Genomic DNA, 20,968 nt, shown 5'->3' on the forward strand with positions numbered 1-20,968 from the left:
GGGGGTGTGGACCTGACGAGGGAGTCACGGAGGGAGTGGCCTTTTCAGAACGCTGATAGGGGAGGGAGGGAAATATATACCTGGTGGTGGGGTCTGTTTGGAGGTGGCGGAAATGACGACGGATGATACTTGTGGCAGTGTAGCTGCGGAAGATGGACTGTTCCACATATCCTCCTCTAAGTACATGAATAGGAAAGATTTGAAGGGATATGGGCCAAACATAGGCCAGTTGGGACTAGTTTGGTTTTGGAACATGGTCGCCATGGACTAGTTGGACTGAAGGATCTGTTTCCATGCTGTATGACTCTATGCCTCTGTAACATCCAAATCTCTTATAAGTTAGAATAAATGATCAGTATCCCAGTCTAATTTTGAACAATTAGAGACTCCATTATATCTACTCTATAATTTTTCCACTTCTCGGTAACTTACTTGCAAATTTATTTCCCTACATCTTCCCCATTACTTGGTGGTCTATAGACGACACTGAGCAATGTAACTGCACCTTTCTTGTTTCTTAGTTTCAGCCAAATAGATAACTTATTTCTTCAAGGATGTTCTCTCTCTGTAGCACCATTAGTTCTCTGAAATCATACTGCCACCCTTCCCTTCTAATACATCCTTAGTACCTTGTATCCACGAATACTTAAAAGCCAGTCCTGCTTCTCTTTGAGCAAGGCATCTGTTAACATCAAAACTAATGATCCCATCCTGACCCTGACCTTCTCACCACCTTATCAAGTTGCTGGTTCAACCTGATATTTTTTAAATTAATGCAGAAAACCATGGAAACTCCATTTTCACTGATTTAAGTTGCATTTCTTCATGCAATGTCTTGCATTTGTTTAGCCACTTTCCCATCTAACCGTGACAAAAATAACTAACACAACCATTGGAAACACCCATGCAAAATGTCATAATTAATACTGCAGAATAATATACAGAAGAAAGTATCTATTCAGAGAAAAACAGTTGATTTGAAGCCTTACCTGAACTGTGGCTCATCATAATGGTTTCCTTTATCCAAACAGGTAATTAGATCTGCGCAGAATAAAAATCTATGTCAATGCACATTATAATTCCAGCTTGTACTAAAGCTATGATGCCCTTTGAAAGTGAAATATAAAATCAGAATATCTTTTTACAAATCCATAATGCATAACACATAACTGAGGGCAGTTAATTAAGTCAACTGTGTATTTTATTACATGGGGATTCTACTGTTATGATTCCACCCACTTCTCTGTGGATATAAAGTTAATGAGTTCAATAATTTAAAAATTTTAATTCAACCTCATTTATATTTCAGAGACTGCCTACATTATTTAAAAACTGTAAAACAACTGGAATAATTAAACAATACGTGACAGTTAAATAATAAGACATCATATTTGACCAGATTACTGGTACATAAATTGCCAACTTTCAGCATTTACATTAGATATTATCACAGTTGCAGCAATATTAGTCATTCCTATGAGTGGACCTCAGGTCCCTTAGATTTGGAGTACATTTTTTGTTATGGACCATACCAACGTTCCTCAAAATATTTTGAGGAAGGTAGCCCCTAGTCACTAACGTTTTCTTATTTTAAAGGCAAATGTGAAGTGCTGTGTTTCAGATGCAACACAATTTATTCAAACATTATAGTTAAAATACAACAAAAGAAAGAAGAACTTAAAATAACTTAATTCTACTGGAAAACATAACAGAATAATTGATACAGCAACTACTACTAAGTAACTATCCAAAAAAGTAACATTCAATAAACATCCCTTGGCAAAAAAGGCAAATTCAGAAATCAGATTTTCTCACATGCAATGTTCACATAGGAAGAGAAACCCCAACTTCTAGTTGTGACCAAGAGGGGGAAAAAAATAGCTTCTACTTCTTCAAAACTCCAGCAACTTCTGCCGAATCTAAAAGCTAAAGAAAACCTAGAAATCCTGGTATGTAAGAGCTGCCCACACCCATCCAGTATGCTTCTTTGTTCCAACTTTTAAAAATATCTAAGGCCTTACGAGCTGTTTATGTTACCAAAGGCTTCACACCACCTCTTGTTAAATCTCTCTCCGAAAATAAACCAGGACAAAGTACGCCTCAAAGTCACATCATTGCCACACTTCCATTGTGTAACAATTTGTCAAATGACAGTATAACCTGGATTTGTTACAACTAAATATTTTTGTGAACTTAGCCCCTGCAATCTCATACGTGTAACCACTGTTCTGTATTCGTAAGCCCAAAGTGAAATACTGAAATGGTGCATAATTTTAAACATATATATTTAATATATATAATTATCCCTTCTCTTCCGATACATAGAATCATATATTCATAGAGTCATAGAGCATGGATACAGGTCCTTCGGTCTAACCAGTCCATGCAAAACATTATCCCAAACTGAACCAGTCCCACTTGCCAGTTCCCGGCCCAAATCCCTCCAAACATTTCCTATTCATGTATCCATGCAAATATCTTTTAAACATTGTAACTGTACCCGCATTCACCAGTTACTGAGGAAGTTCATTCCACATGCAAACCACCCTCTGCGAAAAAAAAATTTGCCCGTTATGTCTTTTTTAAATCTCTCTCCTCTGATTTTAAAAAGGTGCCCCTGTAGTCTTGAAATTCCCCATTTAGGGAATAGACAAGTACCATCAACTCTATCTATATCTCTCATTTTATAAACTTCTATCAGGTCACCTCTGAACCTCCAAACTCCAGTAAAAAAAGTCCCAGCTTATCCAGCCTTTCTTTATAACTCAAGCCTTCCATAACCCGCAACATCCTGGTAAATCTCTTCCAAACTCTCTCCAGCTTAAACTATACCTTTTAAACTTTACACCAGTGTGTTTGTATGCTTGATACTGTGCCTGTGTTATTTTGCTCAGGGTTAACACCTGGTAATAGCCTCTGTACTGATAGGGTACATACATTGTGATTAGAGAAAGGTATAAGCTAAAAATAGCATTAAAATATTTGTTGCGACCCCTGGGGCGGTTAAAAACGGAGTTCATGATTCATCCCTCACCTAGTCATTTACACAGTTCAAACCTGAACCTTGTTTTGCAACATGTCTACTCTAAAAATGAATATATTTTAGAAAATCCTTAAATCTCAAAATAACTTCAAATAAACAGCATTGATGTGGAAAACTGATAAAGGCAGATTTGGAATTGATGCAAGCAAATTTTTCAATGTACAGTCTGACAACACAGAGATGATTTAAAACTGGGTGGAAGAGACAAAAGCATTCGAGTCATTTAGGAAGCACTGACAGACTGTATAGTCCCTTTCTGACAAAGTAAAGAAATTGATTAAGTGTCACTCTTCATTCCAATTCTGTTACGATCTCAACCAAGATAATTATCTTCAACCATACATTAACGAGTTTAAAGTGAGTTAAAATAGTTAATAAGTTTGGTTTAGGACATTCAACTATTTGACTTATATGTAGAAAAGACTGTCATTCATTTCACAGAATCTACAACTTGGAAGTGGGCTGTTCAGCCAATCGAGTTCACAATGATCCTCCGAACAGCATCCCAGACCCACCCCCTTACTCTATCGCTGTAACCCTGCATTTCCCATGGCTAATCCGTCTAGTTTGCCCATCTCTAGACACTACGGGCAATTTAGCATGGCCAATTCACCTACCCTGCACATCTTTGGACTATTGGAGGAAACCGGAGCACCCGGAGGAAAAGCACACAGACACAGGGACAATGTGCAAACTCTACATAGTTGCCCGAATTGAACCTGCGTTCCTGGTGCTGAGATTGCTGGTCGTCTTTTAAAATCTTTTTACTGAACCAAATAAAATAGTTTTTAAAAAGTGCTGGAATCAAGGTAATCCTTGATTTTTAATGTCTTACCTGGATGGCTGCTTGTAGCATATGACAGTAAGAATCCACGTCCTGATATATGGGAGCCACTTTTAAACTGAATGCTTACTTCATTGCTGTCTATGTGGATTTCTCTGGAGTCCAAGTTTAGGCTTCCACAATAAGTACCTATATATACATAGAAAACTATTTAATGACACTTACATTAGTCCAAATTTACATTTTAAAAATATTATTTGAATACATAATAGTCACAACACTTCAAATAAGTACTGTAAGGCATTTTGAGGGCGTGGTAAAGTGTGACAGAAACATTAGCTTTTCTTTCTTATTGCCGCGTTTACTTTTTAAGCAGATTTCCGCATTATGAAAAGCACTGCATTTCTCTTAGAAAGGATTTATAATTTAAAAGGGTACCTGTCAAAGAAGATAGAATGACTAATTTTAGACTGAGCTAACAAAACAGGTTGCATGTTTTCCTGCACTATAAACATCCAGTATTCACAATTAGTCAAAACTGGTCCACTTTATATTACTTCCTCCAATCATAAACCAAGAACTTCCAAATGTAAACAACTTCAACAAACAAAAAAAAATCTAGATTCATTAAATCTGATAATTAGATTTGGATTATAGATTATATTTGAACATTCTCTTTGTACGTCATAAAAATAAACTCATTCTAATGGAAAAACAATACTGATCACTGGCACAGCTTTATTTGAATTTCTCAGCATTTGACTGTTTTTAAAAATGTGCTTAAAGGTATGGCATATTACAGTCAAATATATCATCATCATAATGTGCATGTGCAATTATAGGATATTAATCTTTAGTTTCACTACCTGGTAAAATGCTTAGAGTTGTTTTAACAAAAAGGAAGGAAGGAAACAACTTGAGCTGTATAGACATGATTTTAAGACGACTGCAAAAAGCACTTGCCTGCAAGTCACAGCCACAGAAGTGAAATTACCAAGGAGCATGCTTGGGCAGTTCACCCGCAAAGTTTCATACCTGCAATTGATTCAACTCTCTTAGAAAATACACACAAAAATAATCAAAGGACAAAAAGCCATCAGACACCTTGACAACAGAAAGTGCCAAGGACAAAGCAGATCTATCAACACTCATTATACTAAGAGGGGCGGAGGACACCCCCTATCTGTTTTAATGGTGTTTTAACAGCTTTCACAATGTCAGATTAACATGCCTTTATTAACACAGATTGTCTTCAATATGTGACAATAGTCAGTTAGCATATGACCAAAACCCACACTTATGAGAAGGTATTTTTATAATAAAATGCAGGAAATCTGAAGTTAAAAACTGAAAATGCTGGACTCAAAATGTTACCTTTGTTTCTCTCTCTACAGATACTGCCACACCTGCTGAGTTTCTCCAGTATTTTGTGTTTTTATTAGCTTTGATTATAAACTTGTCTGTTTATTACAACAGGCAGCAAAATTCAAGATGACCTGCAATGTCAAACAGTAACATCAGCTGCCTCTTAATACATTTATTTTTAAAGTTGGTCCATATTTCTGTTACAGTTTGGAATATATCACAAGAGTTAAAGAATTCTACTTGAAAGGAACTTCATATGCCACTCCGAACAAGGTCGGATTAGAGTTTAAAAGAGACTGTTTTCAGACAAACAACAACTTGCATGTGCCAAAACATCACTGGAATTTGAGTCTGACTCTGTTGTATGATTCAGGAGAGTTTTACCTATTAATGGTCCTTATATTTTTAACTGAGGGAACTTTTCAAAAAAAGCAAACTCTCCACTTAATAATTCATGAGATCTAGCTGGCTTATTTCTACACATAGCTTAATATTGTCAAGTTCATACCAGTTTGGGAATTTAAATAATCTTTTTAAAAAATCCATCTGTGCTATAACCAAACTCAGGATTGAAAGGGAGTAATGTTATCAAATGCAATATGGTCTGAATGATTGTCTAATGCCAAATAATAATTTACATATTTGGGAAACAATATTGACAATGTGATAACCTTGCAGAGAAGATTGGAACTGGCATTTCTGTTAATCACCTTAAAACAGATGTTCAAATGATTATCCATTTGCATGCTAACCATATGCATATTAACACATTCAAACTTTTTATTTGCAGCATGTTGCAAATTCACACTGAAGAAGTACTTTTGAAATGTAGTTACTGTGAGATTAGTGAATGCAGTAACATTTTGCTTACACGAAGGATGGATACACACAGATACCTCCTCCCACCCCACCCAGGAATTGTCTGCATGAATGTGTTAGTTAACGGATAAATCCAGCCAACAATCAAACAGAATTCCAATTCTTCAAACACAGTGAAATAGCATCTTGAACATTCATGAGAAAGGAAAGAGGAGGAGTCAGTTTAACATCATATTTGTCAAACTGCTGGAAGTTCAATCACTTGTCATGGTCTACTTGATCTGGAAGACTAAAATCAGCAATATGTAACTTTCTTTTTTTCCAGAGAGAACATGTCCATGCTCAAGTTATAACTTTGTATGGATCTAGGGGATGGCTACAGTCAAAGCTGAATGCTGAATACAGGATTAAAGACAAGATTCTTGGCAGTGTGGAGGAACAGAGGAATCTTGATGTTCAAGTACATAGATTCCTCAAAGTTGCCACCCAAGTAGATAGGGTTGTTAAGAAAGCATATGGGCGTTTTGGCTTTCATTAACAGGGGATTAAGTTTAAGAGCTGCGAGGTTTTGCTACAGCTCTATAAGTCCCTGGTGAGACCACAGTTGGAATATCGTGTCCAGTTCTGGTCATCCTACTATAGGAAAGATATAGAGGCTTTGGAGAGGATGCAAAGATGGTTGCAAATAGTGCTGAACATTGTGTTGTAAGGCTACTTCTGACCTTATGATGGAGGGCAAGTCATTAATGAAGCAGCTTAAGATGGTTGGGCCCAGGGCACTATTCTGAGGACCTTCTGTAGCGATGTCCTGGAGCTGACTGACCACAAACCATCAACCACAACTGGTGGAGTGTTTGCCCCTTGGTATGTATTGACTCAAATTAATCTGAGAGTTAAACAACTGGAAGCCATGGATGAACTGGAAGACCCACTCCCTACTGAAGTCCAGGTCTGAGACGTTCAAGTCAGGTAAGCCTGACCTATACAGGAAATCTAAAGATAATCTTCGCAAAGCCATTAGGGACTGTTAGGGTTGCCCATGACAGAGCAGCACAAAATGGCCAACAACTGCCCCACCTAACTCTGCAGTAATGGCTGACAGTAATTGAGAGCCTTGGGAAAATATTTTCTTAATGTAGTCTCAGTAAGTTGGACATTAGCAAGACTGTTTAACCAAGGTTACTGGCTACGCTGGAATGTACAGCTGCATGTTCTTATACAGAAAAGGATATTTTGCACTAAGTAGTTGTTTCTCTTGAATTTTTTTTAATCAAGCTGTTTCAATATCAAAGTAGATTTTAGTTAGGGTTCTTCACATAATCATAGATATAGATTCCATGATAGCTGTAGATATATAGATGAAAAATCACCAAATGATTCTGCCAATAGAAATGCCCCCCCCCTTATCACTGAGTCATGGCCAGGGCTGGACCAACAGCCTGCCCATCTCTTTAAGGTGCTGCACCAAAGAGCCAATCATACAGGTATAACCCAGGGTCACTGACAGATGATAGGGTCCTGCACTCTAAGCTTCAATTGTATACACTCTGAAGGTTTTGTGTGCCTCACTATGAAAAACAAAAATCTGAAGCTGTAACAAAGTTGTACCAAAATAAAGTTGTACCTGAATCTACCACCGGACTTCGACTCTCCTTGGAAAATATGAGATCTAACAGTGATGCCAAGAGACGATATCAGACTAAACTAGAGTCCCAGACTAACTACACAAACACATAGTGACTGTAGCAAGGTGTATGTGATACAATGGGCTACAAAGCCAAGTTGAGTAGAATTGCTGACAACAACGCATCCCTCGTTGATGAGCTCAATGCATTCTGTGCTCGTTCTGAACAGTAAGTCAGTGAAAGTGTCACTTCCCCTGACAGCCTTGGGTGCACCTAGACACACAGTTACTGCCGCAGACTTCAGATCGGCCTTCCTGAGGGTGAACCCACGGAAAGCGACTGGCCCGGATAGAGTCCCCAGCCGTGCATTCAAATCCCGTGTGGACCAGCTGGCGGGAGTATTTGCAGACATCTTTGATCTCTCTTTTCTATGATGTGAAGTTCCCACCTGCTTCAAGAACACCACTGTCATCCTGATGCCAAAGAAAAATTAGGCATATGCCCCAATGACTATTGTCCTGTGGGTCTGCCATCTATTATTATTATGTGCTTTGTGCGGTCACTATTGACACACATCAATTCCAACCTCCCAGATTACCTTGATCAACTACAACTTGCCTACTGTCACATAAGTCCATGGCAGACACCATCTCCTTGGCCCTGAACTCATCCCTGGAAGATCAGGATAACAAGAACACCCATGTCAGATACCTATTTATTGATTTTGGCTCCCCCTTCAACATCACCATTCCAATAAAACTCACCTCCAACCTCCGATGCCTCAGATTCTACAACTGGATTCTCAACGTCATGACCCAAAGATCACATTCAGTAAAGACAGGCGACAACATCTTTTCCACACTAATCCTTAACACCAATGCTCTACATAGCTGTGTACTAATCCCCTTAGTATACTCCTTATACACTCATGACCATGTGCTCAACTTCAGCTCTAACTCCATTTATAGATTTGGTGATGGCCCACTCTATTGTGGGTCGGATCTCAAACAATGACACAACCGAGTACTGGAAAGAGATTGACAGTTTAATGGAATTGTGTAAAGATAACAATCTTTCCCTCAATGTCAGCAAAAATGAAGGAGCTGGTCATTGCCTTCACAAATGGAGTGGAGTACACACACCAGTCTGTATCAATGTGCTGAGGCGGAGATGGTCAAGAGCGTCAAGTTCTGAGGAGTAAATATCACCAACAATCTGTCCTGGTCTATTCATGTAGAAACAACAATCAAGAAAGTACATCAATGCCTCTACTTCCTCAGAAGGTTCATTAAATTCAGCACATCCACAACAACTCTTCCTATTTTTTACAGACGCACCATAAAAAGTAGCCTATCCAGATGCATCACTGCATGGTATGGCAACTGCTCTTTCTGAGAGTTCAAGAAATTACAGATAGTTGTGAACACAGCCCAGTCCATCACTAAAGCTAGCCTTCCTGTCATTGACTCCGTCTACACTTCCTGTTGTCTTGGGAAAGCAGCCAACATGATCAAAGACCCCTCCCATCCCAGTTATATTCTCTTCCATCGGGCAGAAGATACAAAAATTTGAAAACATATGTCAACAGATAAAAAGAACAGCTTCTTCCCCACTGTTATCAGATTTATGAAAGGACCTCTTAAATATTCGAGCTAACTTTCCTCTGCACCTTCTCTGTAACTGTAACACCATATTTTCCATTCTGTTCTAATATCCTGATGTACTTATATAAGGTATGCTTTGTCTGGATAGCACACAAAACAATACTTTTCACTTCATCTCCATACATGTGACAATAAGAACTCAAATCAAATCAAGTGATCCAGTTTTGCTCAGGCTCCTTGATGCCACTCTTGGTTCAACATGACCTTGGTGTCAAGGCCAGTCACTGTCACCTCACATCTGGAATTCAGCTGTTTTGTCCATGTTTGAACCAAGGCTGTAATGAGATCAGGCGCTGAGTGGCCCTGGCAGAACCCAAACTGGGCATCACTGAACAGGTTATTGCTGAGCAGATGCTGCTTGATAGCACTGTTGATGAGACCTTCCAGCACTTTACTTATAATCAAGAGTAGACTGATGGGGCAGTAATTGGCTGGGTTGGATTTGTCCTGCTTTGTGTGTAGAGGATATATCTAGGCAATTTTCCACATTGTCAAGTAGGTACAGTCTTGTAGCTGTAGCAGAACAGCTTGGCTGGGGTGTGGCAACCTTTGGTGCACAAGTCTTCAGTACTATAGCCAGAATTTTGTCAGGGCCCAAAACCTTTGCTGAGCCTCTAAACATTTCTTGACATCACGTGGAGTGAATCAACTCGGCTGAAGACTGGTATCTGTGATGCAGGGAAGCATTGGAGGAGGCCGAGATAGACCATCCACTCAGCACTGCTGGCAGGAGATTGTGTAAATGCTTTATCTTTTGCACTGATGTGCTACTGTCTTCCACCATTGAGGATGGGGATATTTTTCGAGCCTCCTCCTCCAGTGAATTCTTTAATTGTCCGTCACCATTCATGACTGGATGTGGCAGGAGTGCAGAACTTAGATCTGATCCATTGGTTGTAGAATCGCTTAACTCTATCTATAACCTGCTGTTTGGTGTGTAAGTCTACCGATTTGGTAATTTCATCAGGTCAACATAATTTTCAGTGCTGCTCCTGGCATAATAATAAATCAAAAACCGTGGATGCTGGAAATTTGAAACTAAAACAGAAATTGCTGGAGAAACACAACAGGTCTAGCAGCATCTATGGAGAGAAAGGAGAGTCAGCAATTTGGGTCCAGGCACCCATCATTATAACACATGCTCTGGCATACCCTCCTGCATTCATCACTGAAACGGAGTTGTTCCCCTGGCTTGATAGTAATAGTTGAATGGGGAAAATGCTGGGCCATGAGATTGCAGATTGTGCGCGAATATAATTCTGCTGCTGTTGATGGCCCACAACAGCTCATGAATGCAGCTTTGAGTTGGTCAATTTGGCCAAAGGGTGATTCATTTAGCACAGTGATAGTGCCACACAACTTGCTGGTGGGTATTCCTAATGTGAAGGCAGAACTTCATCGCCATAATGACTGTGCAGTGGTCACTGTTACTGATACCGCCATGGACAGATGCCTCTGCAGCAGTTTGGAAAGAATTAGGCCAAGTATGCTCTTTCCTATTGTTGGTTCCCTCACCAACTGCCACAGACCCAGCCTCAGCTATGAGCTTTAGGAACCTGACCAGCTCGATCAAAAGGCTGCTGTCAAGTCACTCTTCATGGTGCGTATTGAAATCCCCCATTTGGGGGGCATTTTGCACCCTTGCCACCCTCACTGCTTCCTTCAAGTATTGGTTAACATGGAGGAGCACTGATTCATCAGCTGACAGAGGACAGTATATGGTAACCAACACCTTATTTATGAGACTGCATGGAGTCCGGAGTTAACGTTCAGAACTCTCATGGCAACGTCCTCCCTCTACACCACTGTGCCATCTCTTCTGCTGGGTGTGTCCTGCTGATGGGACAGGACATATCCAGGGATGGTGATGGTGGTGTCTGGAACATTGTCTGTCAGGTACGATTCTGTGAGTATAAATATGTCAGGCTGCTGCTTGGTTAGACTATGAGACAGCTCTCCCAATTTTGACACCTGCTTCCAGGGGTTCATAAGGAGGTGTTTGCAGGCTCGACAGGGCTGTTTCTACTGTTGTCTTTTCTGGTGTTTTGGTCAATGCCAGGTGGTCCATCCAGTTTCATTTCTTTGTTGAGATGTCACAGTGGTTGATACTGAGAATATTAGTTGAGTTTCTGGATTAATAGTCCAGTGATAATACCACTCGGAAGTTTTATTATTACGAGCTAATTAGTTTTATTCACAAGTTTACATACCTGTCACAGGCTCAAACAAACAGTGTGCCTATGTTAATCAGGTCAGAGGTCAAACACTAAGTGCCAAATTTCTGAAGGAGATCAGCAAACAAATAGCCATTTAGAATTTCACTATCAGCAAATAATGTCACGAAGTAAACAACTTATGACTAACATAACACATTTGACTTGGTGGATAATAATGATGAGATCAACAGCACTCATCATTAGCATGGATTAAGTTAGATAGCAGCTTCTTCATGATATATAGAGTCAATTGCAGCAAATATTGATGTGGGAAAATTGGCGAGCAATTGAAGTCGATAACGGGGCAATTTAGAACACATCCATGTCAACTGGAATTTTCCAATGTGCAGACACGTCACAAACAGCAGCCAAACCAAAGTTCAGCAAAGTTGCTCCCCAGGGCGCGGCTCAAATCCCATAGTAAAGGCCAGGCAACTAACACTTGTACAAATTTGTTTTCTTCTAATTCTTTTCTCTCTTTCTCTCGCTTTCCCTTTTTGTTGGCATTAACAGCTCTTATCCCAGGAAATGAAGATGCTGATGAGTCATTGCCTCCTATTGGTTCTTCAGTTTTGGAAGTCAGCCAACCAGCCTTAATTTTAGATAGCAAACATCCCCTTTAGTATTTATTGGCCAATCCAGTCAAATTCAATGTTGGATTACTGGACAATTTACACCGAACATGAGGCAGCGCAACCTACATTTGACCCCAATGTCAAAGTAAGTCTTGTCCCTGATGTGCAGATAACCTAAGGAATCCAGATGGGTCTGTCAGAAATCCCTACTTTGACTGTTTGCTGGGTTGCAGACTTTGCTGATAAACTCAGTATTAAAATGAATCTTAATCACTTGAACTTTCACAACAAAAACTACTGCTGAAGTTAAAATTGGGCGAAGCAACTGATTGTTTAAATCTCAGAATAGGTAATAATCACTTCTGAATGATCTGTGAGTCTGAAAACTAATTTTAAGAGTGTCAAGTGGAGTACCTCAAGAAAATTAATGGAGATTTTAATTAAATTATAACATAATTTTAATTATTTCGTCATCACTTAATTCCATCTGTATTTTCAAACCTATTTTTTGGTTTCTGTATATGATTTAATTACAACTTAGATGTGCCAGCTTATAATTCCTAGTTTAGAATTTGCAAATTGGATTTCCAATGAGGAAGAGTCCAGATGCAGGGGAGTGGAGGTAATATTGTGTGCTCAGAAAACATAATTGGTTCCCAGTGCCTCAAGGGATGCATTTGCACTTTCAAAGCTTTGGGGGGTGGGGGGGGAGCTGGAGAACATGGCAGTGTGCACAGATGCAACTAATTGTTTCAAAAGCTCAGCAGGTTTGGGAGCATCTGTGGAGAGGTACCAGAGTTTATGTTTCAGGTCCTCAAGGAAGGGTCACTGGACCCGAAACATTAACTCTGACTTCTCCTCACAGATGCTGACAGTCCTGCTGAGCTTTCCAGCAATCTCTATTTGTATTTCTGATTTACAGCATCCGTGATTCTTTCTATTTCAATTAATTGTTTGTTGAATGTGTCATCAAGCTCAGTAAGGGATTGAGGAGTACAGATAGAAATTTTCATGTTATCAATGCAGGGAACATAAAGAGTCTGAGTTATGTTTATGTGTAGCTTTCATGGTCTCAGCAAGAAGCCACTAGTGTTCATGAATGCAACATGAAAACGGGAGATTTCAAATTAGTTGCTCATGCAGTGGCAAAGTTGCCATGGTGAGAGCTGAGTAACTTGCTTTTGTAGGGTTTAATCTTTCAGAGGATGTGGGCATCATTGGCTGGGCTACTATCTCTTGCCCATTTCTAATTGCCTTAAAGTGACTGACATCCATTTTGACATAGACCCTTCCTGCGCTCTCTACCTCTCCCTCACTTTTGATGGTTCCCATTGCCTATAATGGGTTTAGCATATCTAACTGGCTGCATGGGTGATTTACAGGTGGAGTCATAGAGTCATACAGGAATAGAGATGTACAGCACAGAAACAGACCCTTCGGTCCAATTCATCCATATCGACCAGATACCTAACCTAATCTAGTCCCATGAGAGGCCATACTAAAGTTCATATAGATCGTGTCTACCACTCTGCCCTCATCAATCCTCTTTGTTACTTCTTCAAAAACTCAATCAAGTTCATGAGACATGATTTCCAACGCACAAAGCCAAGTTGACTATCCCGAATCAGTCCTTGCTTTCCAAATACATGTACATCCTGTCCCTCAGGTTTCCTCCAACAACTTGCCCACCAACGACATCAGGCTTACCAGTCTATAGTTCCCTGGCTTGTCCTTACCACCTTTCTTAAATAGTGGCACCTTCTGTCTTCTGGCACCTCACCTGTGACTATCAATGATACAAATATCTCAGCAAGGAGCCCAGCAATCACTCCCTAGTTTCCCACAGAGTTCTAGGGTACACCTGATCAGGTCCTGGGGATTTATCCACTTTTATGTCATAGAGTCAGAGAGATGTACAGCATGGAAACAGATTCTTTGGTCCAACCCATCCACGCCGACCAGATATCCCAACCCAATCTAGTCCCACCTGCCAGCACCCGGCCCAAATCCCTCCAAACCCTTCTTATTCACATATCCATCCAATTGCCTCTTAAATGTTGCAATTGTACCAGCCTCCACCACATCCTCTGGCAGCTCATTCCATACATGTACCATTCTCTGTGTGAAAAAGTTGCCCCTGAGGTCTCTTTTATATCTTTCCCTTCTCACCTTAAACCTATGCCCTCTCATTCTGGACTCCCTGACCCCAGGGAAAAGACTGTCCATTTATCCTATCCATGCGCCTCAATTTTGTAAACCACTATAAGGTCACCTCTCAGCCTCCGACGCTGCAGGGAAAACAGCCCCAGCCTGTTCAGCCTCTCCTTATAGCTCAAATCCTCCAATCCTGGAAACATCCTTGTAAATCTTTTCTGAGACCTTTCAAGTTTCACAACATCTTTCCGATAGGAGAGGGACCAGAATTGCACACAATATTCCAACGGTGACCCAACCAATGACCTGTACAGCCGCAACATGACCTCCCAACTCCTGTACTCAATACTCTGACCAATAAAGGAAAGTATACCAAATGCCTTCTTCACTATCCTGTCTACCTGCGACTCCATTTTCAAGTAGTAATGAACCTGCACCCCAAGATCTCTTTGTTCAGCACCACTCCCTACGACCTTACCATCAAGTCCTGCTAAAATTTGCTTTCACAAAATGCAGCAACTTGCCTTTATCTAAATTAAACTCCATCTACCACTTCTCAGCCCATTGGCCATTCTGTGTTTCAAGACATCCAGCATCCCCTCCTCTATAATATGGACATTTTTCAAGATGTCACCATCTATTTCCACATTCTATATCTTCCATGTCCTTCTCCACAGTAAACACTGATGCAAAATACTCATTTAGTATCTCCCCCATGTCCTGTGGCTCCACACAAAGGCTGCCTTGCTGATCTTTGAGGGGTCCCAGTCTCTCCATAGTTACCCTTTTGTTCTTAATGTATTTATCAACTCCGTTTGGATTGTCCATAACCATATTTGTCAAAGCTAATTCATGTGCCCTTTTTCCCTCCTGATTTCCCTCTTAAGTATACTCCCATTGCCTTTATAATCTTCCAAGGATTTATTGGATCGCTCCTGTCTACACCTGGCATATGCTTCCTTCTTTTTCTGAACCAAAACCTCAATGCCTCTCATCATCCAGCTTTCTCTATCCCTACCAGCCTTTCCTTTCACCCTGACAGGAATATACTTTCTCTGGACTCTCATTATCGTCTACACCTGGCATATGCTTCCTTCTTTTTCTGAACCAAAACCTCAATGCCTCTCATCATCCAGCTTTCTCTTTACCTGTAACCATCTGCCTCCAATCAGCTTTTGAAAGTTCTTGCCCAATACCGTTAAAATTGAGCTTCCTGCAATTTAGAACTTCAACTTTTAGATACGGTTTATCCTTCTCCATCACTATTTTAAAACTAATAGAATTAGGGTCGCTGGCCCCAAAGTGCTCTCCCGCTGACACCTCAGTCACCTGCCCTGCCTTATTTCCCAAGAGTAGGTCAAGTTTTGCACATTCTCTAGCAGGTACATCCACATACTGAATCAGAACATTTTCTTGTACACACTTAAATTCCTCTCCATCTAAACCTTTAACACTATGGCCGTCCCAGTCAATGTTTGGAAAGTTAAAATCCCCTACCATAACCACCCTATGTTTCTTACAGATAACTGAAATTTCCTTATAAATGGTTTCTCAATTTCTCGCTGACTATTAGAGGGTCTATTATACAACCTCAATAAGGTGATCATCCCTTTCTTATTTCCTAGTTCCACCCAAAAAGACTTCCCTGGATGTATTCCCAGGAATATCCTCCCTAAGTGCAGCAGTAATGCTATGCCTTATCAAAAATGCCACTCCCCCTGCTCTCTTGCCCCTTCTTTCTGTTCCTCATTTAGCATTTGTATCCTGGAACATTAAGCTGCCAGTCCTGTCTATCCCTGAGCCATGTTTCTGTAATTACTATAATGTCCCAGTCCCATGTTCCGAACCATACCCTGAGTTCATTTGCCTTCTCTGTTAGGCCTCTTGCACTGAAGTAAATGCAGTTTAAAGTAACAGTCCTACCTTGTTCTCTGCTTTGTTCCTGCCTGCCCTGACTATTTGACTCACTCCTTTTCCCAACTCTACCAGTCTCAGATTGATCTCTTTCCTATCTCGCAGGGTCCCTTCCCCCCCCCAACATTATTCGTTTTAAGTCCTCCCGAGCAGTTCTAGTAAATCTCCCTGCCAGTATATTAGTCCCCTTCCAATTCAGGTGAAAGCCATCCTTCTTGTACAGGTCATTTCTATGCCACAGAAGACTCCTGCATTACCTGCCTTCTCTGGAGTGAATCCATCTATCTGACTGTATCTGCAGTTTTTTACCCCTTCCAATAACTGCCATCCATCCCTAGCTCTTTCAAATTCCTTATTGCAAGAAATTCCAATGATCGTTTAATGTGAACCCTTCTCTCCTGCACCAGCTCCTCAGCCATGCATTCATTTGCTCTAGGAGAAAGTGAGGACTGCAGATGCTGGAGACCAGAGTTGAAAAATGTGATGCTGGAAAAACACAGCAGGCCAGACAGCATCCGAGGAGCTAGAGAATCGACGTTTCGGGGATAAGCCCTTCTTCAGGAATTCCGGAAGGGCTTATGCCCGAAACGTCCATTCTCCTGCTCCTCAGATGCTGCCTGGCCTGCTGTATTTTTCCAGCATCACATTTTTCAATTCAATTGCTCTATCCTTGTATCCCTACCCTCACTAGCTCATAGCACCATGACTATTCCTGATACTACTTTCATTTTTAAATTCCTGCCTAACTTCCTATATTCTCCCTTCAGAATCTCATCCTTTAGCATCCCTATGTCGTTAGTTCCAATGTGTACAATCACCTCCTGCTGGTCCCTCTTCCCATTGCGAACATTCTGCACCCTCTCTCCCCATTGAGAACATTCTGCACCCTCTGAGGTATCCTTGATCCTGGAACCAGGGAAGCAATACACCATTTTGATTTTTCCTTGTCTGTGCCTTGGTATAGAGAATACTCCATCACAATTGATTGCTTGGAACCTTACATACCCCTCTTTACATTAGAGCCAGTCTCTATACCAGAAACTTGGCTGTTTGTGTTTCATTCCATCACCCTCCTTCATTTTCTAATACAGCATACTTGTTTGAAATAGGGATAGCCACAGAAGACTCCTGCACTACCTGCCTACCCCTCCTATCTTTCCTGGAGTTAACCCATCTACCTGACTGTATCTGTGATTTTTTTCCCCTTCCAATAACTGCCATCCATCACACCCCCTAGCTCTTGCAAATTCCTTATTGCCTCTAACTGCCACTACAACTGATCCATGCGATCTGATAGGATTCTCAACCAAAGACACTTCCTGCAGACATAATCATCAATAACATGGAAACTCGCTAAACTCCCACATCCGACAGGAAGCGCATATCATTCTAAAGGCCATCCTTGCTCCTTCACAATCTACAGACCCAGAAAATAGCACCATAGTTTTGCTCTTAAAAAAAAGTGCTCCAGTACTTATGGTTTATATTTTTTAAATTTAATCAAGAGACAGATCTCATTAAAACATATAATCAAGAAAGAACCCACTCTTCTCTCTACTGTAGACTACAGCAAGTTAACACTTAAAAACTATGCATCTATCTGTTCCTGTGCTGAGAGGTCCCCACACAGGTTCCTCCAAGATCAGCTGTGAATTTTGCCGTTTGTTAACTTTTCCCGGAGGCACTCCGATATCCAGAGATATATGAACTCAAACAGCAAAGACAGTAACTATATTGATTCACTGCTATGTTAGTTAGCAGTGTAGGTTTCTTTCTCTCTCTCTCTCCCTCACTGACCATGTGGTCACTACCTTTTGTCCTTTTTAAAGTGCCGTTGTTTTGATCATTTTCCCCAAAGTTCCTAAACAGTTCAACAGCATACAAAACTGTAATTGCTGCTCCTTGAATTTGAGGAAATCACCTGGAACACCTAACATGCCTCAAAAAAAAGGAGTTAGAAATGACACATCATCAGGTTTTGGTCCAACAGGTTTATTTGGAAGCACTAGCATTCGGAACGCTGCTCCTTCAACAGTGGTTGTGGAGTATGATGAAGGAGCAGTGTTCCGAAAGCTAGTGCTTCCAAATAAACCTGTTGGACTATAACCTTGAGTCACGTGATTTTTAACTTCGCACACCCTGGTCCAACACCAGAACCTCCAAATCAAAAAAGGAGCAACTCTTACAACCAAAACCTTTTCCAGTTTAAAAAAATTCAGTGATTGTGTAATGGGTAAAAGAAAACCTTCAAGTGTTTGTAAGAACACATCTGGATATTGAAAGAGAGTAAAAAAGTGACTTACAAGACCTTTTCAGAGGGGATTAAAATTCAGCCAAATTTCTGAAGCATCACATGGAGGCCAAACCAGATCAAAATGCCAGATTTTGCTTTTTTTAAAATGGGTTATGGGTTCAAGCGGCTGCTGCTTGACTTGCCTCTGAGTCACCCTCCCAATTTTGCCACTCGCCCCCACATGTTAGTATGGAGGACTTTTCCGGGTCCACAGGGCTGTTTCTGCCATTTCTTGGTTGATGTCAGGTGGTCTGTCCAGTTTCATTGCTTCATTGAGCCATTGTGACTGATACAACAGAGTGGTTTCCTGGGCCATTTTAGAGGGCAGCTGACAGTCAACCACATTGCTGTGGGTCTGGAGTCACATAGGCCAGACCAGGTAAGGATGGCAGATTTCTTTTTCTGAATGACATTACTGAGCCAGATGAATTTTCCCCAACAACCCAGAATGATTTCCTGGTCATCAGTAGATTTTTTATTCCAGTTTTTTTTAAAATGGAATAATTTTGGATTAAGTAATCTGTATAACTTGTCTAACATTAATATCACCAGGCCATCACTTTTTAAACATTATTTTAAATAAATACATTAAATCAATATATAATCAATTTGTGATTGCTTTTTATCCCTGAAATTGGTGTTTACTATTGTGAAAAACCTTGCCTTTCTGTTTATGCTGATTGCGCATTCCCTTTGAAATAAAGGCCAACATTCCATTTGCCTTCCCTATTACCTGAACCTGTATGCTAGCATTTTGCGATTCATGTACAAGGAGCAAAACTCCTTTGGGCTTTAACTTCCTGCAATCTTTTTCCATTTAAATAATGTTCAGCTCCTCTATTATTCCTGCAAAAGTGCACAGCATCACATTTTCCCACATCATATTCCATATACTTAAGACGGAAGTTTTAAATATTCGTGTATCACTGCGATGAAAGAATGAGTGGTGATCTTATTGAAACTTGAGATGTTAATGGGACTGAATGAGGTGGATACCAGGAAGATGTTTAGTCTTCTGTGGCAGATCAAAAGTATGGGACACAATTTAAAAATAAGTAGTTTCCCTTTTGAGACAAAAATGAGGAGTTTTTTTTTCCTCAGATGGTCATTAGAATGTGAAATTCTCTTTCCATAATGGGAATGGAGGCTTGGTCTTTAACTTTATTCAAGGCTGTATAAGATAGACTGAGAAGAGAGTCAAAGGTTATGGGAGGCAGATAGGTAAGTGGCTTTTTTATATCAGATATAAAACCAAAAAAACTGTTTGTTGAGCTGGTGGATTCCGTGTTGGATATAGAATAGTAGAGGCCCTCCACACATTTGAGAAAGGGAGGTCTTGAGTGGGGGAGGGATGAGGAGAGGGAAAGGAGGTGCCTCTGCATTGCCAAGAGGGTGGAGCAGAGAATCGGTTGTGGAGGCATTGAAGGCATTGCAAGTATGGAGCGTGAAAGGTGGGTCCAAATTTGGAGAGTTTAAAATGTACCTGTAGGCCTTGAGGAGTGAGATGATTGGGAAGCCAACAGCTGTAGTAGCGAGTTTGTTTCATTGTATGGTCAAAGAATTGGAGGGCTGAAGATGTCACGGCACTGTGGCAGTGAGGAAAGGACTCGCTGAATGTACATCTGAGGGAGACTGAGAACTTCTTCAAAGTGAGCATCCTTTGAAGAGACATTGCAGTGGAACAAACTTTCATCTCTGTAAGATAGGTAAGTGGAGCTGAGATCACACAGATTAGCCATGTTCTTATTGAACGATGGAGCAAGTCTGAAAGGCCAAATATCCCAGAGTTTCACTCTATCATTTCAGTGAACTGCTGCTGCATCCACCTCCGAGTAGCACTGCATATCACTTTTCACAAGGTTGCTCACTCTCTCAAGGAAGGAGCACACGTGCTCAAACTCCGATTCACTGACCAAGATTGATACATAGATGCTTCCATTGTCCACCAATCTACAATATCTCTGGGAACTCCATCATATCGGAGGAAATCTGCCAGAGAAAGATCCCCTTTGTATTCGGGGGGTCAGTTTTTGACTGGCCGAACAGCCTTTTTGTGTTGTAGATCTCTGTGATTGTGATCCAAGGCCCAGACATCTCCATCCAGGGAGCACAACTGTATTTATCCTCCCTCCTCTAAGGGGCACTGACAAGGGTACTCTCATTCAGAGGGACCATTAAAAGATGTCATGTCACTAGTTCATACAGCAAAGATATTCTCTCTGCTTCCCTCGCCAATACTTATCCCTCAATCAGTAACAAAAACAGATCATTCCCTCATTACTGCTTGTGGCATCCTGCTATGTGCAAACTGATCGCTGAATTGAATTGAATTTGCTTTACTGTCACATGTAAATCAAATGTGTACAGTGAAAAGTCTATAAATCGCCATTTGCAACACCATACAAAGATACTTTGGTACATTTCCCGACTCAGGCGACTGACTGTGTGGAGTTTGCACATTCTCCCCGTGTCTGCGTGGGTTTCCTCCGGGTGCTCCGGTTTCCTCCCACAGTCCA

The 20,968-nt window shown here is 40.7% G+C and overlaps 1 protein-coding gene across 1 annotated transcript in view; it reads right to left on the reverse strand.

Annotated features, from left to right (window-relative positions):
- The window catches only part of dcbld1 (discoidin, CUB and LCCL domain containing 1), a 101,700-nt gene that overhangs the window by 44,514 nt on the left and 36,218 nt on the right, over positions 1-20,968 (reverse strand). The window contains exons 3-4 of the mRNA XM_043675087.1: positions 3,879-4,016; positions 990-1,041 (exon numbers count right to left, since the gene is read on the reverse strand). Of these exons, the coding sequence (XP_043531022.1) occupies positions 990-1,041; positions 3,879-4,016 (190 nt within the window). The remainder of the gene's footprint in view (positions 1-989; positions 1,042-3,878; positions 4,017-20,968) is intronic.

The sequence above is a fragment of the Chiloscyllium plagiosum genome, chromosome 3, assembly GCF_004010195.1.
Source record: "Chiloscyllium plagiosum isolate BGI_BamShark_2017 chromosome 3, ASM401019v2, whole genome shotgun sequence".
NCBI lineage: Eukaryota > Metazoa > Chordata > Chondrichthyes > Orectolobiformes > Hemiscylliidae > Chiloscyllium > Chiloscyllium plagiosum.